Raw genomic sequence first — 27332 nt, 5'->3', positions numbered from 1 at the left:
TATATTTTTGCAGGGTTTTTTTTATTGTTGCTGTTTGAAGAAGTCAACTTTGTCCCCTAGCGTCTTCCTGGTTTTGCTAATAGCATCCCATGATTTTCTTTTATTCTTTGTTAGTTGATGGTCAGTGTGCATACAAACGTATCTGATAAGCCAAGTGCTAACCACTGATGAGAAGAATGAAGGGTGTAGTAAGGACTGATGCAAACTTGGGCAAATGCATCAACAAATGAGTCATGGGTGATGGGAAATGCACATTTATTGAGTGCTTGCTGTATGTAGCTACAGGGCTAGGTGCTCGCCATGAGCTCTTCTTTAAAACTGTGTGCTATGCTGTGTAGGGATCATCTCCATTTCCAAATGACACTGTCTCAGGATAGAGGGTGGGGTTAAGATAAGAACTAGGATTTGTATGTCTCTTGCCCCAGTGCATGGAACTTCAGGCCTAGGCAGAAGCTGGAAAAGAATACAGTTGGTCTTTTTGAGACAGGGTCTTCCTGTAGCCCTAGCTGGCCTGGAACTCACTATGTAGACCAGGCTGGCCTTGATCTCACAGCGATCCTCCTGCTTCTACCTCCTAAATACTGGGATCAAAGACCCCGCCCAGTTGGCCTTTGGACTGACTCCAGCATTAGGAAGTAGAGGGATGTAGGATAAGTACAGGCCCTGAAAGAACCCCAACTCCTGTCTTGTAGCCATGCAGAATGCAACTGAGTCTTGCCAGACCTTTGAGCTGTCAGAAGAAGCCAAACATCTGAATACTAGTCAGATTATTTGCAAATTTAGGCTTCTAAAATATATTATCTAGGGCAACACTTGGTGCCAAACCAACCAGTCTGCAGGCCCACATGACGCTACTGGGCATTATGATGGTTGAAGACTGTCTCATAAGACTCAGGGGTTGGCTGTAAGCTGCAAATGTCAGTGCCTCTGTTGTCAGAGGTACTTCCCAAGCTCCTGCCCATATCATCTAGGTCTTACCACAGAGCTTAGGAAGAATGTATGACCCCTCATCATCCCTCTTTATACTGGCTTAGAGGAAGGACAAGCTGAGACTTGAAGCCAGGTGGGCTCACAGTCTGCTCACTCACTGTGTAATAAGCATCTGAACCAGCAGCCTATGGCACTACAGAGAGGTGGTAGAACCTTTAAGAGGTGGGCCTAGTGGGAAGGCTTGGGTCATTGGAGGATGGTGTCCTTAATGGAATAGTAGGCCCAGCCCCTTCCTCTCTTTTCTCTTCCAGCCAGGAAGTGAGCAACTTTGCCACCATAAGCTTCATCATAGGGCTTAGTAGACCATGAACTGGCATCCCCAAACTTTGAGCCTGAATAACTCTTTATCATTACAAGTTGATTATTTCTGGTGATGTTTTTGCAATGTTGGAGAGTTGTGTACACACTTAACACCCACTGACTTTCTTGATAGTCCCTCAGTCAAAGCAGGGGTTTTCAGAGCAGGTGCTCCCTGGCTGTGAAGTCTTCAGCTCTGTGCTCTGTTCCCTCGAACTTCCAAGGAAACAGTGGAATCTGTTTTTCCCTTAGGCAGAGCTTGATGAGACAGGTAATTCACACCATTGTTAGATAATTCCTTTCTGCAACACTTCATTATTCTTTACTATTTCAGTAGTAAAGATATGATAGAAAAATCAATTTATAAATGAGTATCATTTGTCCCATTCTTAGTTCAGCAGGAATGTCAATAATTTTAAATATGAACTTGCCAATCAATAAAATAATTTCTTTGCTTTTCTGGAAAGGGCTGTTTCATAGACTTCACATTCATAGTTCCTGGTGCAGCAGGGAGGGTGTGGGGGGGCGGGGGGTCAGGGCAGCCTCACTGGCAATTTGACTTTCATTCTTTGTGTAAGGAAAGGCAGTTTGTCACAGTTATTTGCATGACAGTTAACAAGCCTATAGCTCATATAAAGAGTCATTTTCTTCCTTTCCAGCAATCCAAGGCTTTCTTATTACTGACTAAGGTGACTGATGAGGGTCACTCTAGCTAGGTGGAGGTAAAAGGACAGGGCAGTTTAGCAGCCATGCAAAGAAACCCCCTGCCCAGGCCCAGGGCATTCACACCTTCAATAAGTCTTCCCTGAACTTGAGGACAAAGCCCTTTTCTCCCATGCAGCTTCCTCCCTCCTAGTCTAGACATTCTACCAGTGGTTTCCTAGTTACAGGAGTACAAAGCTGCATACCCACAAGCCTAAAGGCCAGGCTCCTGTCACGAAGCACAGGGTGCATGCTGGTGGAATCAGCAACTCAGCAGTGAGCTCCAAGAGCATACTCATGTCTTATCTCCAAGATGAAGTCCTGAATCCTGAGGGAGGTTCCACTGGTGTTAGTGATTCTTCACTTTGGTAATAGTGGCAGATCTCAAGCTGTGTACTGTGGTCCACTATGAGAGCCTCTCACCATTTGTGGGTGTTTAGCTTAAAAAGTTTGATTATAGGGCTGGAGAGATGGCTCAGTGGTTAAGAACACTGACTGCTCTTGCAGAAGACCTGGGTTCAGTTCCCAGCACCCAAATGGTGGCTAACAACCATCCAGTTCCAGGGGATCCGACATTCTTCAGGCCTCCATGGGCATTTCACATACAGTTGCACTTGCAAGCATGCAGGCGAAACACTTATGTACATAAAATAAAAATAAAAAAAAATTTTAAGGAAGAAGATTAGTTATGATAAAATATGTATGAAATGGTCACCTCCACCATTTCTGATTGTGTAGATCAGAAACGTTAGGTACATTCACTTTTTTGAGTCACCAACATTCAGGATTTTTTCCATCTTGCAAAATGGGAATTCTCCCATTCCCTTCTTCCCTCAAACCCTGGCAATCACCATTCTTCTGTTTCTAAGTGTTTGAGTACTCTGGTTTCCTTACTGAACTGAAATCATACAGCACTGGCTGAGCATGCCACATCTGACATCGTGGCCTGAATATGACATGCCCCCCAGAGGCTCTTGTGTTTCAACACTTGGTCCCTAGTCCGGGTTGGGGAGGACTTTGAGGTGGGGCCTAGTTGGAGGAAGTGGGTCACTGGAAGGCCCCACTCCTTGTCTATTGTTTCATGACTGAGGACTCAATGTGACCAACTGCCTTGTGCTCCTGCCACCATGTTTCCTCCTCCTTAATGGCCCGTATGCCCTGAACTGTGAGCTGAAATGAACTCTTCCTCACTTGTATTGCTGCTTATCAGGTATGTGAGCACAGCAATGGGAGATGCAATTGATACATCGAGAATGTAACTTGTTGGTGTCTGACATGACACCTCCTGTCCTCATGTGATGGGTCACAGTCAAGACAGTACATTAAAAATACTGTACTGTCATTACATTCAAGCCATGTGTAAAAGCCATCTAGGAAACATAATGCATTTTGTATTTAAGTTGGGTCCCTTCCCAAAGTATTTCATCATGTGTGTGTTCATGGCTCCCACCTGGAAAATATCTGAAATCTGAATCACTGGCACAGGAATATTCACCTGTGTTTGTGTTTTTCTGAGTAGCTTGTGTCACTTGGTGTAATGCTGGCTGTTTAATTTTAAATTAAGTGAAAATGTAGTTCCTAGCCAGGAGTGGTGGTGCATGCCTTTAATTCTAGCACATGGGATCTCTATGAGATCCAGGCTAACCTGGTATACATAGTGAATTCCAGGCCAGCTTGGGCTATAGGGAGACCCTGTCTCAGAAAGACATTAAACTAGCATTTCAAGTACTCATTAGCCCCACCTCGCTAATGGCTACTGTGGTCCAGACAGAGCAAATTCCAACAGCACAGAAAGCTCCATCAGACAGAAAGTTGGTTACTTACACTGTGACCGACTGGGAGTAGGGGTTGGGAGAAAATATATCAGATATATTTTCATACTGTGCCAGCTAATAATCTGACTTCCTTTCTCTGCCACAAAAATGACACCTGCTACAGTATATATATATTTAAATTTCTTGTATCCTTATCCCAGCTTCTTGTCTTTTCATACTCCTTCTCCAGTGCATGACCATTAAAACTAGTTTTGGATAGAGAACCTAGAGAGCATAAATGAGCTTTAAAACGTTCCCAGGGTGGACTTGGAAATGCCAGTTAGCATCCCCATTGATGGGACTTAATTTGGAGTGTTTCATTAATTAGAACTGTTTATTGCTAATCTGGCAAGAATCCTAATTGGCTTTTGCTACAAAGCAGCCATATTCAGCAGGCCTACCCCTCAGCCTGCTGTTTTTAAGACTTTTTTCCCTGAGACCCACAGTGAAAGGGGAATGCCATGTCTGGTACCCACACCTATGTAGTTATATTCAGTCCAACTTTGAGCTACTGCATCAGCACTGACCCTTGCTTGTGAGATGCATATTTATTTCTTAAGGTGCTTTTCTAAAACATATGTGGATTTTACCCATCCACTCACTTGATTCCATAAGCCCCAAGAAGGCAGGAGGTTTGGAAAGTGCTGGCTTGTCCATACAGGGATGCAGCTCCCACCACCTGTGAGGCCTCTCTCTGAAACAGTCTTCCATCCCCCACCCATTTTTCTTTTGTGGGCTAGGAAGTGATGCCTACTCAGGGGAGAGAGGTGGAAGTTGTGGAAAAATAAAGGCATCAAAATTCACTTATGAGCCAGAGGGAAGATGTAAACTGAAGAGTCTGGGTTTGAATGAGGTCATCTTTCTGGTGAATTCTGCCTTAGTATCCTGTGATTCACACTGGGATAAAAAGAATATGTACCTGGAATATCAGCTTTAGCTCCTGGAGTAAGAGCTACTGTAACAAAGGCTGGTGTTTTCTCCAGGCTTCTAGAAGCACCTTCTTCTTTTTTTTTAAGTCATGATCTCACTGTTGTAACCCTGGCTGGTCTTGTCTGGAACTTACCAGGCTGGCTTTTTTGGCTTTTTCCTTCACAATACTGGATTAAAGGCATGCACCAAAGGTGTAGATCACTAGGCCCCAAGACTGGCAGATTATTCAGTTTTGATGGCTGATAGCACATTTAGTCACTGGAATAAGTGGGGGATTTTCTAAAGTACTTTGGGCTTAGCAGAAGCTTTGATTTGGAAATCTTTACTTCTGGGTTTCTTTGTTCTCCCAATAGAGTTCTTAGTAGCTACCCATGGCTACTGACATATTTAATGTTTGGAATCAAGTTGACAATTCAGTTCTGTAATCAAACTAAATATACTTCAATAGCTGCATAAGGCTAGTGGGCCCTATACTGGAGCATGAGATAGGATATTTCCATTATCCTCTGGTCTAGGAGTCTTTCAGAGTTATCTCTGAGGCTAGTCAGTATGTACAATTTAGGCACAGTAAGTACTAATTTGCTGGTATTTGTGATGTAATTTGTTGGTTCGTCCACTGAGCTAGATGAACACACACACACACACACACACACACACACACACACACAGAGATAGAAATTCCACTTCCTTGGACATTTCTGCTCATCCACAAGACCAGGTGAAAAAGCCAGCCTCCTTTGTCCCTAGCCCCCCCCTGGGCTTCTGTTGCCTGTGTCCTCCTCAGGGTCAAGTGACCCAGTGACTCAGCTGACTTGCTGAGTAAGTCTAAGCTCTGACTAAAGAATAGATCCTTGCTAAAAATCCTTTGAATTTCTATGTATTCTACAGATACCTCTTATAAATGAAAGACCTGTTCTTGAAGTAGCCTAGACATTGAACTAGCAAGGTAATTTCTAAACACAAACGGCTGACTCTGCAACTTGGTAGCTGCTGTAGATATGAATGAAGCCAGTCAATTTGGATCAGCTTGCTCAGCAGAAATTTTTGAAATGCCACCCTATTTTAAAAGTCAAGCCCCAAAGTATCTTCTACTTAATCAGCCTCCATAGTTTATAGTATTTCTTCAAGTATGACTTAATTTTATACTTGTGAAAAGCATGTGCACTGAGACAAAACATTTGTAGAAGCAGCCCAGCCTGAGAGGTAAAGTGATTTGCCTGTTGTCACACAGCTGGCAGAGCTGAGCTTTGAAGCCCAGTCTAGAGCTTTTCTGAGACTATTGCTCTACTTCTCTGTTAAAGATGTGTTTAAGTTGAGTACTTGATAACACAAAGGGAAAGTGGGTTCAGTAGATAATGTTTGTAGATTGTCTTTAATGCTGAGTTGGAGAAGAGGTTACTGTAGCTGGGTAGCATGGGTCCTGCTCTCAGGGACCTTTTTAGAAGCAGATGAAGAATAGTTACAAGTAACAAATGCATATTATTCTAGAACAAACTGGATGTGTTACTGTTCATGAATGCTGAATAAATGGCTGAGTTCTTTATGAATACCTTCCTGAAAGGAAGCATTTTTTAATCAGATTCTGATAATGCAGAAAGACTAAGGGAAGGGTATTCAGGCCAGGTGCAGAAGCATGATGACAAAGGAGGCAGTTGTAGAGATCATTTCAGTCTATAGAATGTTAAAAAAAAATGAAACAAGAAAAGAATGCTTGTTTATTAAAAATCTCCTCGGCATAAGACATTGTATAGATAGCAGGGAAAGGAATACTCAGGAAAAGCGGTGGAGCAAAGGCCCTGGGATGCTGGAGAACTAGAAAGAGGCCTGTGTGCTGATGTGAGCATAGAGGGGCGAGTAGTGTGAGCTGAAACTGAGGAGGGGGCACAAGCTGATCAGACTATTTGTCAGGCCCTTATTTTAAGAGCTGTAGTCAAGCTAAAATACTTGAAGCAGAGATTACATGATCAGATCTTCTTTGAAGGAATGTCTCTGGCTCCAGTGTGGAGAATACTTGGGAGAGAGCTGAGGTTTTGCAGCAGTCCCTGAGGGGCTACTGCATGATCTAGACTCAAGATGATGGAGCCTTGATGAGGATGGCAGCAGCTGGGCTGGAAGAGAATGGCTAATTCCATAGAGATTTAGGAGATGGTGAAGCACATGATAAGGATGGTGTCTGAGTCCCAGGTGCTCCAATGGGATGTATGGTGGAGCTGGTCTCTGAGATGTGGAACCTTGTGAAGGACCCAGTTTGGGAAAGGTCTGCCTTGGATATCAGAAGACAAGTCAGCCCAGGAGTCACTGCAGAGGGGAGGAAAGCCAAAAGTGCTTGTGTATTATGCCATTGGGACAGAATAAAAATTGTTTTTAAAAACAGAGTGGTCACTTGACTTGATAGACCTTAACATAAATGACAGAATACATGAAGTCTAGTTGGGGGGGTGGGAGGGTGCTGATGGGGAAGGAGGTATAAAGATAATTAAGATGTTGCATATAAAATACACAGAAATTCAATAAAAAATAGAGTGGTCATGGCTTTCAGTTTATCACTAGATAAATTTCCTCCTAAAAACCCAACCTCTGAATGTGGCAGCTGCCAATGCATCTTTGGATCCAAGGTACTTCTGCAAGGTACAGTTTGCTGTCTATATCTTTGCTGGTTCTGTATCTTTGGATTCAGACAACTGTGGCTCAGAAATGCCAAATGGGGGAGTGCATCAGAACTTAACATGCAGAGGCCTTTTTATCTTTCCGTTCCCTCAGCAGTACAGTATATGAATTATTCATGTAGCATTTACAATGTATTAGGTATTATAAATAATCTAGAGATGATGTAAAGTCTACAGGAGATGTGCAGAGGTTTATGCAAATGCTACGCCCTTTTCTATAAGGGACTTGAGCATCTATGCAGGGTCCTGGCATCAACCTCCTATAACTACGAAGCGACAGTTGTGTATTACTTATTCATTTATTCATGTGACAGATCGCAACGTGTGTGATGTGTCTTCTGCCTGGAACAATAACTTCTTTCCCATTCCCCTATGTCACTGCTCTTTTGGCTGCCACTGAGGACTGTTGTCAATCTGAGTTTACTTAATCCCATGAAGGACTAAGCATATCTGGTCTCTGCAGCTGTATAATTCTATTTCAGTCTCCTCACCTTTGTTGGCCAGTCAGGATCCTTTTCTGAGCTAACTGTATGCAGTTCAATTGTAAACCTACTGTACCTGGTGAAATGCCTCCAAAGCACCTACAGTTGGAAAGTCCCCGTCCAGCCTTCTGCCACCTCTCACTTTGTTTTCCTTTCAGGATGGCTGGGGCTCCTCCAAGCTACTGTTTTGTGGCCTTGCCTCCACGTGCTAAGGATGACTTGGTGGTGTTTGGGAAAAATTCTGCCCGGCCCAGAGACGAAGTGCAAGAGGTTGTGTATTTCCCGGCTGCTGATCATGATGCTGAGAGCAAGGTTGAGGTAAGTGATGCAGTGTGATCCCTCTGCCAATCATGCATCCTCTCCTGGCTTTGCCTCTAGCTATGTGATTTCTTCCCTAATTCTCACTTGCATGAAGTTGTGCTCAGAGCCTTAATAACAAGGACATATGAAGAAGTCCCTCTTCACTATGGCCCTTGTTTTATATTTAAGTAAAATATTTACATAATTCCAACATAAAATCTATAACGTAAGCTAGATTCATTGAAGTCTAGCTTGCCTTCATGCTCCCTTTCTTCTCCCCTACAGAGAACCTCATTTTGGAAGTGTTTTTGGTGTAGCCTTCTATAGTGGTTTAAATGGGAAATGTTTTCCACAGGCCCTCATATTTGAATACTTGGTCCCAGTTGATGGCGCTGTTTGTGGAAGTTTAAGAGATGTGGCATTGCTGAAGGAAGCATGTCACTGGGGATGGGCTTTGAGTGTTCTCTGCTTCCTGTGTGCTGCTGAGATGTAATCTCTCAACTTCCTGCTCTGGCTACCTGCCACTATGCCTTCCCCACTATTATGGCCATCTATCCATAAGCCAAAACAAATTCTTTCTTAAGTTGCCTTTGATTATGGTATTTTATCACAGCAACCAAAAAGTACAATACACCTTCCATTTAAAAATTTATCCACATATGTAATAAATTATACATATGCATGTATATCATCACCCTAGCTCCTTTCTTCTTAGAGTAAGGGAGCATGCTGTATATACTTCTTTCTTTTTTCCTCTCCCTTCGTTTTTCCTTTTTAAAAAGACATTGTCTTGCTATCTCGCACCCTGACTTTTCCCCTAAGTCCATGAATACTGGGATTGTAGACATGTGCCACTACAGTTGGTCTGCTTTTCTCACTTTGCTCTTTTTTCAACACAATTCATATCTTGGCGATCAGAAGGTGCAACACGCACTGCATACAAATCTGTGTTCTTTATTGGGTAGTGGTCCATCCTATGGATGCACTGATGTAACAAGTTCCATCTTGCTGCTGAATATTTGGGTTGCTTTCCAGTCTTTTGTTATAAACAATGTTGGGGTAGATCATAGCTTTGTGTATCTATCACAGTGTCTTATGTATTTCTAGCATGTTACAGATTGTCTCACCAATTCCCATCTTGAGTGCTTTAAAATATCATTTTTGTTAGTATCAATTTGAGAGAGATGACTAGGAATGAGATTCTGGGCCACAAGTTGCATGAATATGTAATTTTGGTAAATATGGTCCAGTTTCCTCTGTAGGCTTGCCATTTTGCATGTCTGCCAGCAGTGCATGACAATGTCTGTCTTTCCAAATCTCTACAACGTGTTACTGGACTTTTGTGATAGTTATGTGGACTTTAAATTGTTTCTTTAGTTGTGTCAGATTTTGCCATTGATTCTGCTGAAGTTTCCAGGAATTCTCTTATGTGCCTACACATTGGAATGTTTTGATTCTTCTTACATCTCTAATTATTTTCTTGTCTGATTGCTTTGGGTTATATCTTGGATGCGGTAGAGATAAGGGGTATCTTTGCAACTGTGCCTGACCTGAGTGGGTGGTGCCTATGATACTTCCATGTTAAGATGATAGATGTGGGACTGAGATTTGTGTAGTTTTATCAGTTTAAAAATGCTATATGAATTCCTATTTTGAGTGTTTGGAAAAATAGTTCAGAGGCATTTATTAGATTCTGTTGAGTATTTCACCGATTATGGACATGATCGCATAATTCCTTTCTATTTCTTTGGCATATGGAGCCATGTTTGCATTCATGGACTAATCTTCCTACTTATGGCATATTTAGTGTTTGTTTAAATAGTGGTTGCTAAATGATTAAGAATTTTGTAGACAAGAACTGGGCTAGTAAATGATCAAGTGCTTTCCATACCTATACTATTGACTGTTCTGTGGTTTAAAAAAATGAATGGATTTTTCTGGTTATCCTGCTCAGTTTTAAAAGGGTATTTATCAGTATGTGCAGTGTTTCCTTTTCTGAAGTACTAGTCCCACTTCAGTCCTTTAAAAGTACATTTCATCACCAGGAACCCCATACCTCTATGAGAAGCTGCTTGTTTTAGATGGTTTGTGCATAAAAAAGGAAGTTGGGGGACATAGGGAGGTGGGAGTGGATCTGAGAGGAATTAGGGGAAGGGATGGGGGTTGGGTAAATATGATCAAAATACATCGTATGACATTTTCAAAGAATTAATAAAATGCTGCTTTTGACAAAGGCAGAGTTGAGTGTGCACTCTGTGGGCAGGATAGTCGAAGACTGTCTCCCTCAGGGCTTTCAATAGGACTACTTACTTGCCTCTTGAGTTGAGCCACTATAGCTTAGTCCCATGTCTCTAAGCCTCAGTGGGACCTCCACGCAGCTCATCCAATTTCACTGGACAGTCCTCAATGAGTGACTATCTGTGTCATTTGGATTTGAATGTTTCCCTTTTCCAGAAACAGGGTAGACTCTGCATGGATGACATTTGCTGGCTTGGGTTGTTGTTGACCTTCCCTGTCTACTTTTCTGAATATTCTTAAACCCTTACCTCCACTCCAAAGACATACAAACAGAAACAATCCCTTGATTTTTACACAGGTAGATTTCAATTCCCAAAGGGAGCTGTGCCAGTTCCTACCCCACGTGCACTTCTTAAGCTGTGGAGGCTGTTTCCTCCCAGGGAGCAGGAGTGGGGCCTGCATCCTTCACCTTGACCTGGAACACTGCTGAGGGTTGATGTTTCTCTGGCCAGTGGCACATACAGAAGTGATATTGAGTGATTTCTAGGGCTGGATAATGAAGGCATGTAGCTTTTATGTGCCTGCCTTTCTGTGTTTTTCTGGACTTTACCCTGAGAACTCAGTCATGTTGGGAGGTACTAGAGTAGCCCACATGGACAAGATCTGAGGACTCCCAATTAACTCCTAGCATCAACTGCCAGACATGTATATGAAAGAACTTCCTGGTGATTCCAGGCCACAGGCATTGGGGTGTAGACACACCATCCTGTTTGCCTGACTCATTGAATCCATGAGCACAATACATAGTTGTTTAATATCATTAAATTTTAGGGTAATTTGTTAAACAGTCATAGTTCCTGTAACATCATCCATAAGGATTTCAGAAAGGTTTATTTTCTTTCTTGTTGGACAAGCTAAGTAATTATTGGCATTCCACTCTCACATTTAGATCATTTTAGGAAACAGACACGATTCCGTTTACTGTTAACCCAGTGTTATTATCCAAGCAAATATGCTGTATAGGTTAAATCATGGCCTCTTGCATAAGTAAGTGCAGTTGATAATACTCCACAGTTAGTCTCCAGGGCACCCCTGACCTCTCCTTCAAATTCCATACCTCTGCTGTGAGCGGCTATGTATATTGCCATGAGCCTATTTGGCAGATCAAATAACCTGACAGGTCAAATCTTATATATGGTCTCCGTTTCATTTGTCCCTGTTCTGTTAGCACTATTGTCTGCTGATAGTTGCCCTGGATCCAGGGGGAGGCTGATTTTCACATCCCAGGGTCCACAGGGACAGCTGTCACTGTGACCTGTTGCTTCCTGTTATGTGCCCCCATCTCCCCCACTCTGCTCCTGCCCGATTTGGCCTTTTGATACACTCTGGTGGTTCCCCAGTCCTCTTTCTCTTGGATCTTTCTCCGTGAAGGATTGCCAGAAGTTTCTTTCCAGAGCAGAGTTGTCACTGCCCTGTTAAAGCTTTTGGTTGGGTAACAGAACTGGCTGATGTATATGCTGGGTAGAACTTTTCTCAACTGGCATCGTGCTCTCTCTTGACTGCTTTTCCTCTCTTTTTAAAATTAATAGATTAAAAAAAAATTATAACAATATAAGCTGAAAGTACAGAGAGTTCCCAGAAGTCCCTCATTTTGCTTCCTGTATTATTTCAGTGTATTTGTTACAACTGATGAACTGATACCAACTCATGGGCTGCATCACTTCCTGCTCACTTTCCTGTCTTCATTCTTAGTCTCCCAGCTTGCACCTCAGCCTCACTGAATGCTTGCCATTCCTTGAACAAACAACACCCTTGCATTCTCTGTTCTTCCATTTGCTAAGAATGTCCTTCCTTTCTCATCTCATCTGCATGATGGACTAAGCTGCCTTAAGGTTCCAGCACTGATATGCCCTCTTCCTTCTAGCCTGTTATTCTTCTGTGGATATTGTATACTGTGAAAGTCTTCCCACTGTCAATCAACTAAAATTTACAGTGATCTGAGACCAAGGCCATGAGTTCTGACCTGGAGATGGGGTCCTGACTCCTGTCCTATTTTCCTCTTTCCATCATTGACCACATAGAGATCATAATGCCTGCTTTGCCTGCAATCTGGATTTTGTGAGATACATGAACTGACATATTAAAGCCCTTGGTAAACTTTAAGCAGGACATTGCCAGGAAAGGGACAAATCTACCTATCTTCTCTCTCTTTTCCTTTCTTACCACCCTCCATCTCTGTTGAACTAGCACAGATTTAGTGAATCCAGCTCTGTTGCAATTTGCTTTTTTTATTTTTGATACGTGATCTCACTATGCAGCTCTGGCTAGCCTGGAACTTGCTATGTAGAACAGGCTGCCTTGAACTCACAAATACATGCTTGCCTTTCCCTCCCCAGTGCTGGGATTAAAGGCATGTGCCACCACACCCAGTTCAATTTGCATTTTATAAGAGATTTATTTTTTAAAAAATTTGTTATAATTTATTTACTTTTATGTGTATGAGTAGTTTACCTGTATGTATATAAGTGCACCCATTTATACAATACCTGTGGAGGCCAGAAAAGGGCATTGGATCTCCTGGAACTAAAGTTATGGACAGTTGTTAGCCACCATGTGGGTGCTGGGGACCAAACCTAGGAGCTCTGTCATCTTTCCAGCCCCTAGGGATTTATTTTTAAAACAAACATTTATTTTGTGTGTATGTGGGGAGGTGTGTGTGCCACGGTCCATGTGTGGAGGTCAGAGGGCAACTTGTAGAAATCTGCCCTCTCCTTCACCTATGTGGTGTCTGGGGATCAGGCTTGGTAGTAAGCATCTTTACCCAGCTAGCCATCTCACTGGTTCAGAATTTGAACCTTAAATGCTCTCTCAAGGCTCATGTATTGAAGACTTGATCCCCAGCTGGCAATGATACTGGGATGTGAAGGGAACTTTGGGGGTTGTTGTAGGAAGCAGATCACTGGGGGCATGTTCTTGAAGGATTATTGGGACTCCGAGCCATTCCTCTCTTGTTCTCTGCTTCCTGGTCACCATGTGGTGAGCAGCTGTGCTCTATCACATGTTCCCTAGTTACCATGCTCTGCTTCACCACAGACTCAGAGACAACAAGCTGAGTGCCATGCATGGGGACCTCTGAAACTGTGAGCCAAAATAAACCTTCCCTCCTTTGAGTTGCTTTTCTCAGGTATGTTGTCACAGTAACTGACGTTAAGTCTTAGTGCCTAGATGCCTGTCATTGGCAGGTACATTGCAGTCTGCTCTTCAGACTTATTCTTGCACCTTTAGCTCCATATAGTCATATCAGTCTCCATCCTATCCTTGTCACGGGTACAGAATGCAGAGTTCTTTTACATATTTGGTCCTATGACCATAATTACTATTTTTTGTGACTTCCATAAAAGCACTATTTACCATACAGACATTGAAAAAAACAAAAACCAATCTGAACTCGGTGTGGTGGTGCATGCCTTTAATCCCAGCACTAGGGAGGAAGAGGCAGATGGATCTCTTGAGATTGAGCCCAGCCTGGTCTACATAGTAAGTTCTAGGCCGGTTGGGGCTACATGAAAATCCTGTCTCAAAAACAAAACAACAAACAACAACTAAAACAATCTGACAACTTCTCATTAAAAAAATCAATTCTTCATTCATCTCATGATATTTCAAACACATGAATCCTGAGGTTTCCTTAGAAACCTCATAGGTGAGTATTAGAGTTAGTTCACTCTTCCAGATTTTCCTTCTGCCTCGTCCATCCACCCACCCTCCCTTCATCTTCCCATCAGTCATTCCCATCCACTGGTCCCTTTGCCTGAGACTCTAAAAATAAGAATTGAGGTTCTCGAACACATGCGTCTCAATTTCTGAGATGACACCACATGTTTTTGTTCAGTGAAGCATACTTTAGAGGATTGAAACATCTATCTGTTAGTCTTTCCATGCGGATTCTGAGTTTATAACAACTTCTCTTGGAGGGGGTTGCGGAGTATGATGAGTAAGACTATTTTTTGTCATCCTTGTGTAAGAACCATGATAATTTCTATATGGTTCAAATTTTATTATATATGTTGCTGAAGCAAGCACCTGTATCTATTTTTGAACTATCCTCTGTGCTGTCTGGGGATGCTATATTGTTGTGTACCACATGATTCATCTCTACTTTAGAGCAAGTTAGTACAGCTCTTTCTGGAGTAGGGAGAGGAAGCAGACGAATAACTTCCTGTTACATTGTAGTGTGTATGTATGTGCCTATATGTAGGCATCATATGAACACATTTGTTCTTACATGGTTGGACCTTCTATTTAGGAAAACATTGCACCAACATTAGAATACTGTTCCAGATGAGTAATGGATTTTATCTTAAGTTTACACTATTTATACTTGCTGCCTAAGAGGCTAATTGTACCAATTTAAGGGGACAGAACTCTTAATAGCAAAGTTAGTGTTGAAACATAATATTTCCTAAAAGAATCTGGTGTTATCTCATCTCCATTACTTCCATCCTTATTGTTTCCCTTTTTTAAAGGTCTTTTTTAATTTTTGTGTATTTTCCACTACAGGGAGTCCTGTGTGTGTGACACAGTAGTCTCAATTGGTAGATGTTTTGGTAGATTATTTCTTTTCCTTACCAGTGACAATGTTTATGAGAAGTATAGAAAGTTAAAAATTAGTGATGGCTCAGTGGCATTGTTAGAAAAGTTGTCCATATGGAGATTGTAATTTGTGTTCTGCGGTGTGTGTGTGTGTGTGTGTGTGTGTGTAGGGAGAGAGGGAGAGAGAGAGAGAGGGGGTGAGTGAGAGAGAGAGAGAGAGAGAGAGAGAGAGAGAGAGAGAGAGACTGAATTTTATCTCTGTAAGCCATTTCTCTCAATATTTCAGTAACAGAGCACAAGTCACTGCACAAATCAGGGACAGAGTTCCATGACCACTAGGCAGAATAGATGCTACTTTCTGTTTCCTTCCCCTGTGGCCATAGGACCATGGCTGTGCTGAGTGAGAAGTCTGGTGCTCATTGTCTTGAGAGCCTGACTTAGCAGAGGGCTTCCTTCAGCATGTCTCCCTTCCCGAACGCATTCCTCAGGCGGGTGTCCAAGTTGCCCATCTCCAGAGATCTCTTAACATTTCAGGGAAATTCCAGGTAGTTCTAAAATGTAACTGAAGGTGGTGCTTTCTTCCCCTCAGCATTTTCTTTAGTACTCAAGAATCTGTCAAATAGTAGGCATGACCCTGGGCTGTAATAATAAATAATACAAGAAAGCCCCCTGCCCCCAAGCCTCAGTGATCATGAGCAGTGTTGCTTTAGAGTTGTGAGTTTATAAAAGTAATGCTCTTTCCCAAAGCATCTCATTATCCCTGACTTTTCTCCTTCACTCTTACAGTTTGGCTGACTCACCAGTTATCCCTCAATGACTCTCACTGGTGGTGCCAGGGTTGTGGCCCCAGCCCAGTACTGTAGGAAAGGCACAATGCCTGCATTTCATTAACTGAAATGCCTATTGTATGCAGGTTGGCCTTTCACTGGGTGCTGTGCAGAAGTAGTGTACTCTGGAACGTGGGCTGCATATAAGCTGAGCTTGCTTTTCATTTTTGACTCAATCTCACAAGACAATGAAGGTCTTGCTCTATACAATAATTTTCTGTCATTGTCCCAAGGGCCTTTTCTAGGCTCATCTTTTCTGTCCCCCACCCCTTGAAGCCACCTGAATGAGTGGAGCTCAGCATAGGCAAGGATTGACAAATTGGAAGTGTCCCCCTGCAGGCATCCATGTTATGTGACTTTAGCACCAGAAATCACACTTGCTGACAGATTGTTTTATGGAAGGCTGGGTGGGAATGGCTGTGGGGCAGTAAGACTGACTGACTGCTCATCTTCTCCTCAGTTCTTTTGACAGCTTAGTAATAATTGAGGCTGAGACCCGAATCACCTCTGTAAAGACCCTTCTAAGTGGTGAATACTTTTATCTTTTTTTTTCTTTTATTTGTGTGTGTGTTTGTGTGTGTGTGTGTGTGTGTGTGTGTGTGTGTGTGTGTGTGTGTGTGTGTGTGTATGTGCTTGGGCATGTGCATGTGAAGGAGGGCTTACTGCCAAGTGTTTTTTGTCTCAACCACTTTATACTTCATTTTTCAGACCTGGTTTCTCACTGAACCTGGAGCTTACCAGTTTGTCAAGCAGGACCCTCCCTCCTCTGCCTCCCCAGTTCTGGGGTTACAAGTGTGCCACTGCAGCCAGTCTTGTGTGAGTGCTGAAAATTCAAACTCAGTCCTCATGCTTGCACTGCAAGACTCAACATTCTGAGCCATCACCCCAGCTTCTGCATTTTCTTTTCTTCTGGAAAGTTAATTGAGAATTTTGACTTTGAGCACTCGCCTATTTTGCCATGCTTTCCAAGATGAATCTGTTTTTCTGGGGCAATCCTTCTCCACTACCTCGAATCCCACTTCATTAATAATGTGGCAATTGCCAAGGTTGGTGAATTTTATTTAGAAAAATTACTGCCTGCAGAGCTCTGGTTTTAGATGGCTGGCTCTGCAGAGTTTAGCTAATTACATCTGGTATAAATGGCCCTTATCTTGTGAGATTTGCTTCCACACTGGGATGGAGATTAACCAATCCATGTGAGGTTGGTGTGCCCACCCCTCCCCCTCCCAGTCTCACCCCCAGAGGTGACAGTGATTAGCTGGATTTAAAACACAATGGACCAGGCCTGAATAGCTGTCACAGAAGGGCCCTTGTTTAGGCCCAGGCTCCTGTGGCCTGTGACAAAGAGGCCTCTGGAGGCAGGTGTTATAGGCTCCTGGAGGCTCCATCAAGGGAAGGGATTTGGTGATGACTGGCTCTCAGACTGGTACTCTGGAGGGGCTGACTGGGCCCATCTGGCTACTGGGAATCCCCTTCCTTCCTCATTCTTCTATATTTAGCTTGTAAAGTGCCAGGTTGGCTGCATGTGTTTTGAACTCCCACAGGACCATCTGGTCTTTCTGGTGGGAAAGGATGTGTTTATCAGTCAGCCCTTACTGAGCCTCCCCTTGATGTTCTATGTTGCAGTGTTTCTCAGTAGTTCCCTTCCTCAGCACTTGAGGGTACCTCCTGGACCAAGAACACACCCTAGGCATCCCCATTTCTCTAGTCTTAGGCTCTTCTGTTGGTATCTCTGCTGCCTGGCCCATTTTAAAGATTATTTCACATGTCCCCACTTGACAAAGACTGTGGCCAATTAGAAGTATTCCTCTTTTCCTCGAACTTTATGCTTCTTTAGAGCTTTGTAATCTGTCCATCCACCCACCCATCTATTTATCTGTCTATCCAAAAAAGGTCTATTGATCCTTACTATGTACCAACCTTGAGATATGTCAGTAAACTAAGCAACAGAATCATCTTTCCTCATGGAACTGACATTTTAGCTGAGGGAGACTGCGCATGTAATAAACACATCAATTATGTGGTATTTTAGAAGAGGATAAATGGAATAATAGGAAACATGGTACGATTAATCAAAAGGAGGGCTCCAGATGCCATGTGTATGAGATGGGCAGGCTTAGTGACACTGAAGCTGTCCTGATGTCTTTTGTGTGTGTTCTTTTCCTTCTTTCCCAGCCACAGAGCAGGGACTAGCCATTTTCAGTAATGTTCTACCAAAGCACATGGCATATAATGTGTTTGAGGCAGGATAGAAGTGGAAAACTAAAGAGGACATGGGAAGGGAGGCTGATAATTGAAGTCTTTTGTCAGCCAAGAGTCACGAATTCCAGTATAATGAACAACATTTGCTGCAAAAGTGGCCTGTACAGAGACATATAGAGACACTATTTTTTTTAAAAGAGATATGTTTCAAATAAGAAACATTCAAATAATAATATTAAAATAGAATGAATCAGTTTGAGACATATGATGGCTCATCTTATTATCAACATGATAGGTTCTAGAGTCACCTAGGAGACAAGCCTCTGGGCATGTCTGTGAGGATTATCCAGAGTAGGTTAAGTAGACAGCACAGTACCTGGGCTTGAGTCCTGGGCCGAATAAAAAGGAGAAAGCATCAGCATTCATCTCTCTGCTTGTGGATACAGTGTTACCAGCTGCCTCAAGCTCCTGTCACTAGGCCTTTCCTGCCATGATGGACTGTGCCTTCAAACTGTGAGCCAAAATAAACTCTGTCCCTTAAGTTGCTTTTTGTCAAGTTATTTTGTCACAAGAAAAATAACTTAAACAAAACCTAGGGGTATATAGTCTTCTTCCTGCTGTAAATCTGAAATTTTCAAGAAATCTCAATAGCAGATATAATGTACAGCTCTATGACTCATAGTTTTTCCTTTCTAGGTGACAGTTCTAGCCCAGATACCTCCAGAGCTACCCTAAAATCTCATTTATGGAAAAAGGGGACGAAAAGAAGGAAAGACTATTTCTTAGCAACCTTTTATTACTGGAATCCCCAGATGACACAGGGGAAAATCAGGGTCCCCTATTAGGGTTCCTAGTCTTATTAGTAAAAGAACTCGAAAATGGATTCAAAGGGTAGCTTAAGGACAATTTTATTAGGTTTTAGAAGAAAAACCCTGAGGGCAGGCAAGCTGTAAATCTCTGCAGCTGTCAGGAAGAGGAGAATGGAGGAGAGAGGGAAAAAGAAATCCGTGCCATTTCCAATGTGGAGGTCAGACACATGGTGGACAAGCAGACATAGAGTGAGGAGTGAAACTTTGGAGAAAAAGAAGGAAGCCCAAAATGTTGGGGAAGCTGAAAGTGTTAGGGAAAGCATTCTTAGAAGGCAGATAGAAGAAAAGGAGAAGTTACAATTTTCTGAAGAATTAAGAAGAGTGCAGACTTACAAAACTCCGTGACTACAGCCCAGTAAGCTACCAGGCTAGGGGTGGGGATTCTCAGAAGGAAAGTACATTATCTCATTAAAGGACTAATTAATTATTCCATAGATCTCTTTAGCCCGGCTTAAAGTAAAGCTGCCTTCCTAGGGATCTTCCCTTTAGTCACCAGGCCCAGCTGGAATGCTAGGTCTCTATCCAGGCTAGTCATTCTATTCTTTTGACCTGAAGTTTTCTCTTAACCTTCGTTTATTGCTACTCTAGCATTTTTGAGATACAAAGTTGACAGCAACCAAAATGGCATATTTGTCTACTCCTATGGTACTCAAGTATGACTCTCCCTTGAGAAGCCAAAGCCTATATGAGGGTTTCTCTATCTTCTACCTGAATGTCTCTCTATTAACTGTCATGCTTAAGTCTATGTTAAAATCTCTTCTCAATAAACTCCAACTCTACTTCATTCCGACCTGTCCTGAAAATCTGTCCTGCAGTAAAGTCAAGAATCCTGCCTTCTCCTGAGTAGAGGTGTCTAAACAGAATTACTCTGACTGCTGCAGCACGGGGCTGCCTCTAGCCCACACCCCACTACTGCTGACACGGTCTCTGAGTGTAGTAGAACTGAATTCATAAAAATGAATTGGAGGACAAATCAGTAAAAGCATTTCCTATTCTTACTTTTTTCCCGCCTTTAAAAATGTTATGATGAATCTATTTTTGAGAAGCTGAGATTCCCTTTTTACTTATTCATTCTTTCAAGATAAAGTTTGTTACTTGCATTCATTAGGGACAGAGTTTTGGTGTCTTGATCAATGTCTGTATTATCAGCTTTACATCAGTATAAAAATACTTGAGGTGACGACTAAACTATACAGAGAAAAAGTTTATTTTGCCTCATAGTTTTGAGCTTCCAGTTTGTGATTGATTAGCCTTTGGCCTGTGGTAAGGCAGCACATCATGGCAGGAGTATGTGGCAGATGAGAACGGCTTACATCAAAACTGTGAGAGCAAAGCAGGAAGAAGCCAGAGTCCCATAATTCCTTTTGAGAGTGACCTCCAATCACTTAAGGCTCTCTCACCAGGTCTCACCTCTTAAAGATTCGATAGTAGGCACTTAGAAGCTTTTGCTATAACACTTTAACTCTTTATTTGATCCTATCAGTAACTGAATGCAGGAGAAAAGCCTAGCACCTTTGTTTTTATTTTTCTGTCTTTGGGTCAGATTCATGTTTGGTTCTGTGTTGGTGTTTTAACTGCCCAAGGCATGCCTGTCAGTGGCAGTGGAGAAAACCAGCCCAACACAGTTTCTTCTCTTGTAAGGAACTCCACTCAGGTAAAGCTGGGTCTTTATACCACAGAAAAGAATTTGGGGATGAAGCCAGGGTGAAGCAAAATTAGTGAGTTTAATAGGTATTTAGACAGGGATGATATATAGGAAAAGCTCAGTACACAATCCCAGAGATAGGTGTGGGGTTCCTTGGAGAGCTGAATTTCTGTGTCTTTATATGGCTGTATACAATAAAATCCTGAGATAGAAAAAACCTCTTTTCCAGTTGTTGATCAGGGTAGTCCAAGAGACTCCCCAACTAACACAGGTTATTGCTAAAGCCCTTGATTGCCTCCTATAACTTCAAGGTAAGACCCCATTGCTGAAGACAGGACATACTTTGGACACAAGTCTTGGAGCAATGGAACTAGGACTGACCTGGAAGCTTCCTCCCTGAAGACTAGCTTTCATAGTTTGAGAGGCTATGCAAACTGCTAAGGGAGCAAACCAATCAATGGTCCAACTCAGCTGTAAAACTTAATAACCACAATAATGACCAGCCCGAAATGGTCCAACCCAATGTATTGCTGTTGGTACAGTAGTGGCACTTTTATTTTGGGGGTAATTAACAGCTATCTAATTGGACTTAAGGCCCACTCAATGGGAGGGAACTCGTGTGTGGTACTGTAAACATAGTCAAATGCACATGGCTCAAGGGTCATAGATCCTAGAGAAAAATCTACATAGGACACACCCCTAGACAACTGTAATTTCTTACTGTATGCTAAATATATATCCTTATATTTACAGACAAGTGCACCTCTCACCACTTATCAAAGAAGCTTCTTTTTACAACAGATGGAGACTATTGAGTTCCACAACTGGTCAAATGCAGAGAATAAGTGTCTGTGAGATGCCCAGCCCTAAGTGACACATCTACAATGCAATCTCTACACCTAAGGCTCATGGGGAACATAGGGAAATGGGGGCAGAGAGAATATTAATGTATATCTCAACTCTCACCAGCAAAGTTTCCTCATGCAACAGAAAGTGATTAACACAGAAAACCACAACTGGCCAAAATGTAGAGAATAAGAAACTGCAGAGTGTATGGTCCCTGGATAGGACTCCTTACATTAAACCTCTTGTTACCCAGGACTCAGGGACCATTGTGGAAGAGAGGATGGAGAGACTGTCAGAGCCCAGAGTGGTGAAGGACCACAAGGAAAGAGAGTTTTCCAGGAGACTGGGAACTTGCTCATATGAACTTACTGCAGTGATGACAGCATGCACAAGACCAATGCCAACTCAAACCAGGCAAAAACCCAGCATAGAACTGGGGAAATGGTTCTAACCCTAGCTGAGGAACTATTGACAATTGATCAATGCTGGATGAGGGAGAGTTAGTCTTCTTTAATGGAGTGATGCTAAGTAGGTTGACCAAGCTCCAGTGGATAGACTTACACTAACGGATAGTTGGGAACACAGACTTGACTTGTTAGGCCTTGACATATATGACAGAATGCATGAAACCTGGGGGGGGGTCTATGAGAGAGTGCAGATAGGGGAGGGGATCTAAATATGATCAAGACATTATATAAAATGTACAAAAATTCAATAATTTTTTTTTTAAAGATTCTAAGCTGGGCGTGGTGGCACACGCCTCTAATCCCAGCACTCGGGAGGCAGCAGAAGAAGGCAGATCTCTGTGCGTTCAAGGCCAGCCTGGTCTACATAGTGAGTGAGTTCCAGGACAGCTGGGGCTACAGGGAGACCCTGTCTCAAAAAGACCAAAAAAAAAAAAAAAAAAAAAAAAAATCTGAGGTTTTCTGAGTTATATTTCTCAAAGGATATAATGTACAAGGAAGGTTTAAAGATTACACAAAGCTTAAAATTTAAGTAAAATTTTAAAAGTAAGAAAAATATATAAATTGAAATATACTTTTCTCATCAAGAATTTCCTTTTGTAAATGAAATTGCAAGGTGATTTTATGAGGTGCATGGGATTTAGGGATGAGAAAGGAGTACTGGCACAGTGGAGCTCAAGATTACAAGTATTCTGGGCTTGAGTAAGCACAGTTTGTTGGTTTTAGTTAACATCCTTTTTTGAGATGTCTTTGGAAGAGAAAGTAGGCAGTTCTGGCTTTACCAGTTATGCCAAAGTCAGTAGGAAAGGCAGACTAAATCTCAGGGTCTGGTTTCTTTCCCTCTCATATCCTCTTAGTTTTTCCTTTTTAGCCTGTCTTATGTCCTTTAATGGATGAAGGCACAGAGACCACTCATTTTCCCAAACCTGCAGTTATCCTAAGTTCCTGGAGCAGTAGAGCCTCACAGGACAGACCATTCTCTGGATGCAGGTGAGGCTGAGGCCTGGAACAGAAGTGATGGGTTCCTGAGAGCCAGTTTGTCCCAGAAACTGTAAGTCTTCCTCAGGTCATTTTGCAGAATCAGAGCTGAGATAGTGATCAAATCAACTACACTGACTTTGCACACATTCCTTGCCTGTAGGCCCCAGTTCTCCCTCTATTTAAACCTAAAGCACATACCTGTACCCTGAAGATGAACTTGGGGTCGTTGGACTTCTGTATCTGTTCCTCTTTCTGCCATTGATCAATTCTCCTTCCTCTGTCTTTCATCATTTTGCATCTTTTTAATCAGTGTATTTGGACAGGCAGCTGAGCCTAGTCTATTGGGCTTCTGGAGCTGGGAATGGACCCTAAACTGACACCCTTGTGGTGTTAGTTCTACCACCTTCCTGTGGCACCACCATGGGGACCAAGCCTTTAACACAAGACTTTAGGGGACTTTCCACATCCAAACCATAGTGATGCTGCTGAACTGTGTGTTTCACATGTGGGGTGGGTGCGATTCAAAGATGGAAACTTCAAGGAGTATAGCTATGAGCACTGCTTTGCCTAGATTTTTGTTCTGTAAGAATCTTTTTGTTTGTGTGTTTTGAGACGGGGTCTCACTGTGTTGTTCTTGGCTGGCCTAGAACTTGCTATGTAGACTAGGCTGGCCTTTAACTCACAGAGATCCATTGAACTCTGCCTCCCTAGTGCTGGGATTAAAGCGAGCACCACCACACCCGGCTAAGAATCATTTTATAAAAAAATTATTTTCAGCAAGTAAATGGGGGAAACATTTCAAAAGTATATTTTATGGTCAAGTCGCCCCGCCCTGAAAAAAAAACCCTCAATGTTTTTTGGACAACCTCTGGTATTAATTAGCTTTCAGCTTCCAAATATGTACCAGATAAAATACTACTTCAATGCTGGGAAACACTTGACCTGAACTGTGCAGAGGCTGAAGCCACTGAATGCTGCCTGAGTTTGAGCTCTTAAAGGAGCTGAGATGACTGAGAATCAATGCGGAATGGCTGACTGGGCTGCATTCACTTCAGTCTCAGAAGCCTTGAATTAGAAAAGAGAAAGTCCCTCAGACTGCTGGCAAATCCAGTGTGTTCAGCCTCAGTTTGAAATGTGGATGGCAGCTTCAGCCAGCTGCAGTGTCCAGAAGGAGTGTGTTGCAGGCTCACAGAAAGGCAGTCATGAAACCCACAGATCATCTAAACGTTCCAGTCTAGTCCCTTGGGTGGGAGGGACATTATGGGCTGGAGGAAAGAAGACTGAGCAGGTGATGATCTGAGTGGTTTTTCACACCCAGAGGTTGTCCTCTCTACGGTCCCATGCTCCTTCCTACTTTTGTTTGATCAGCTTTATTATTTTTTTGCTTCTATGTAACAGTTTGTATGAAGGAGGGGTTCTTGTTTTCATTTTGTTTATTTATTTATTTACTTATTGAAACAGGACCTCACATAACCCAGGCTGGCCTTGAACTTACTACATAACTAAGGCCGGCTTTCAATTTCTGATCCTCCTGTCTCCACATCCCAAATTCTGGGATCACAGATGTGTACCACCATGCATTGTTTATGAAGTGCTAGGAATCAAACTCAGGACTTCCTATATGGTAGGCAAGTAGTCTGCCAACTACCTCCCCAGCCCCTGAAGGAAGGGTTCTGAGGTTAAAAATACCTTGGAAGTAGTTTGACCTAAATTAGCACCCTTGTGTTCCCGCTTAAGCCCCAGCTCCTTGAGAAGGCACAACATACCAGTCTAGTGGCATGCACTGTGGTCCTGATAGCAGTTAGAAGCACAGCTCCCTGGAACGGTTTTGTGTTGTTTGTTTCATTGGCTTAGAGTGAGAATCCAATGGCTAGGCAGGAAAAAGTGTGAAAAAGCATTCCTCACAACAGTGCAATGTCAATATCATGTTTGCTTCCTCATTTCTACAACTGCTGAGATCATGTCAGTTGTCAAATGGTCCCAAAACCACAGTGGACTCTGAAGACCTATTTTCTTTTGTCTGAGGCAAAGCATCCTCTTACCGTCTTTCTATGTCAGGCTTCTGGGTAAAGATTCATTTGAAGCTAGAGCTCTATAACTTCTAAAACATTTGACCACTGATGTAGCCAGATTTTTGCCCAGGAGGAAAAATAGCTGTGTTCATGTCAAATGCTGATGGCCATGTGAGACTTTCAATGAGCAGACTAAGAATGTCAGTGCAGTGGTTGGCTGGATACCTACCGGGCTGAAGATGATTGTGTGTGAGGAAACACTGTGTAAGTCTGGCTTGATCTAAAAGGAACAACACTCACCACAGAAACCCCTGGGTGCACTGTGGGCATTTCAGGCCTTGTACACCTCGGTTGTTTATAACTGTGTGAAGTTTAGTGTAGATTCCAGAGTGGAAGGTAAGATGTTTCTGACAATTGATGGTGCTTTCTTTCTTGTCTTCCTTTTTTAGTGCACTTATATTTCAATTGACCAAGTTCCCAGGACCCACGCCATAGTGATAAGCAGACCAGCTTGGCTTTGGGGGGCAGAAATGGGAGCCAATGAACATGGAGTATGCATTGCCAATGAAGCCATCAACGCCAGAGAGCCAGCTTCTGAGGTGGAAGCCTTACTGGGGATGGATCTGGTCAGGTACAGAGTGGTGATTATTTGAAAATACTGCACAGAGGAGTTGGAAATAGGAGTGGGATTTATTTTCTTCTAAACCTCATGTCTTGTGAGATAGTTCTCCTAAAGACATGTACTTTTTGGTAGACACTTTTAAGATGATGAAAAAAAGAATAAATAACAATGGAATTTTATTTAGCAATAAAAAGGAATCAAATACTGTGATATGTTACACCATAAGATCTTGGGGGCTGGAGAGATGGCTCAGGGGTTAAGAGCACTGGCTGTTTTTGCAGATCAGGGTTTGAATCCCAGCATCCACATGGCAGCTAACAACTGTCTGTAACTCCAATTCCAGGGGATCTGACACCGTCTTCTGTCCTCTGTGGGCATTGCATGACACGGGTGCACTTACATACATGCAGCATAACACTCATATACACGCACACACACACAATTAAAAAGAATATGACCTTGAGAACATTATACATACTAAGTGAAAGAAGCCAGATACAAAGTCACATGTTGTATGATTCTATTTATATGAGATTCAGAGAAGAAGCAAATCTATAAAGAAACAAAGTAGATTAGTGGTTCTCTGGGGTTGGCTAGGGGCAGGGGAATGGAGAGTTACTCCTCATAGATAAGAGAGTATATGTTGGGGGTGCTGAAAATATTTTAAACTTAGGTTACAATGGTGGCTGTATAGTCTTGTTTATAGACTTTTAATAGAAACTCTGAGAAAAAAGTATTATCAATAAAAAAAGTCATTACAATTCCTCAATATAACCTTGTGTTCCAAGTCATTTGTACAGTAGTTTAAATGGATGATTTCTATGGCCTTTTAAATTATAATAATAGGCAATAGAAAAAATATATAAAATACATTAAGCATAAAAGAATAGAGAATGCAGACCATGTCCTTTCCTGTCCACACCTTTATGTCCCAGGCTTTGGGTAGTAGAAGGAATATGTGGAGGCTGGATGAGCTGAGGTCTTGGTGCTGTTCACCCCTGTGGCACAAGCACTGAGAAGTGAGTGCTTGGCACATGACTATGATCAGTAGCTGAGTGTTGAATGAATGACTAGGATAGAAGGTGGAAAATGGAATCGTGAGGTAGTCAGTGAAGGTTGGACTGGGAGCTTGAGGTCTTGGCTTTCAGAGTGGGTATAGTAAGCTTTGTCCCTTTTCTAAGTCAAGTTTCCTCAGGTTTTCAGTATGAGTTCTAGATTGGGTGGTCTTCGAAGAACCTCCCAAAGCTAACTTCCTAAGAAAGGGGATTGAGGTTTTGACAGTTGTTTGTTGGAGAAAATTGCACATTTCCACAGAGGCCCCTGTGGCCCACTGCTTCTGCCAGGCATATGTATATAACTTGAATAGGGACATCGTTTGGGTAACATTTGTTTCCCTTTTTCTTTATTTTTCTTCTTCTTTTTCTCCCTCCTTCCTTTCTTTTCTCCCTTCTTTTGAAGCAGTGTTTTACTTTGTAGTCCAGGCTGCCCTAGAGCTGCTGTTCCTCCTGCCTCTGTCTTCTGAGTGCTAGGATGCAGGCTGTCGTGCTAACCTGGGGTGATACCTTGCCTTTAGTCCTCTCTTTCTCTTCCTTATAATTCGCAGTTCTTAGAACCTTGGGAGTAGCTGTCCTAGACTGGAAAAAGCTTCACATATTTAACCCATTTTCTTTTAAACAAAATCTGCAGAATAATAAGTTTTGAATTTATGTTTTGACAGCTTTTAGGATTTTTTTTCCTTTGATCTTTTTCAGACAGGGTCTCCCTGTAGCCCCAGCTGTCCTGGAACTCACTATGTAGACCAGGCTGGCCTTGAACTCACTGAGATCCGCCTGCCTCCGATTTTTTAAAAATT

General features: G+C 42.4%; 1 protein-coding gene across 1 annotated transcript in view; it reads left to right on the top strand.

The window, feature by feature from the left end:
* The window catches only part of Scrn1 (secernin 1), a 71598-nt gene that overhangs the window by 11069 nt on the left and 33197 nt on the right, over positions 1-27332 (top strand). The window contains exons 2-3 of the mRNA XM_008841531.2: positions 8040-8199; positions 25308-25489. Of these exons, the coding sequence (XP_008839753.1) occupies positions 8041-8199; positions 25308-25489 (341 nt within the window). The 5' untranslated portion in view covers position 8040. The remainder of the gene's footprint in view (positions 1-8039; positions 8200-25307; positions 25490-27332) is intronic.

Source organism: Nannospalax galili, unplaced genomic scaffold (genome assembly GCF_000622305.1).
Source record: "Nannospalax galili isolate Female #2095 unplaced genomic scaffold, S.galili_v1.0 scaffold158, whole genome shotgun sequence".
Lineage (NCBI taxonomy): Eukaryota > Metazoa > Chordata > Mammalia > Rodentia > Spalacidae > Nannospalax > Nannospalax galili.
Note: the sequence above shows the minus strand (reverse complement) of the source record. Positions and strands in the feature narration are given on the sequence as shown.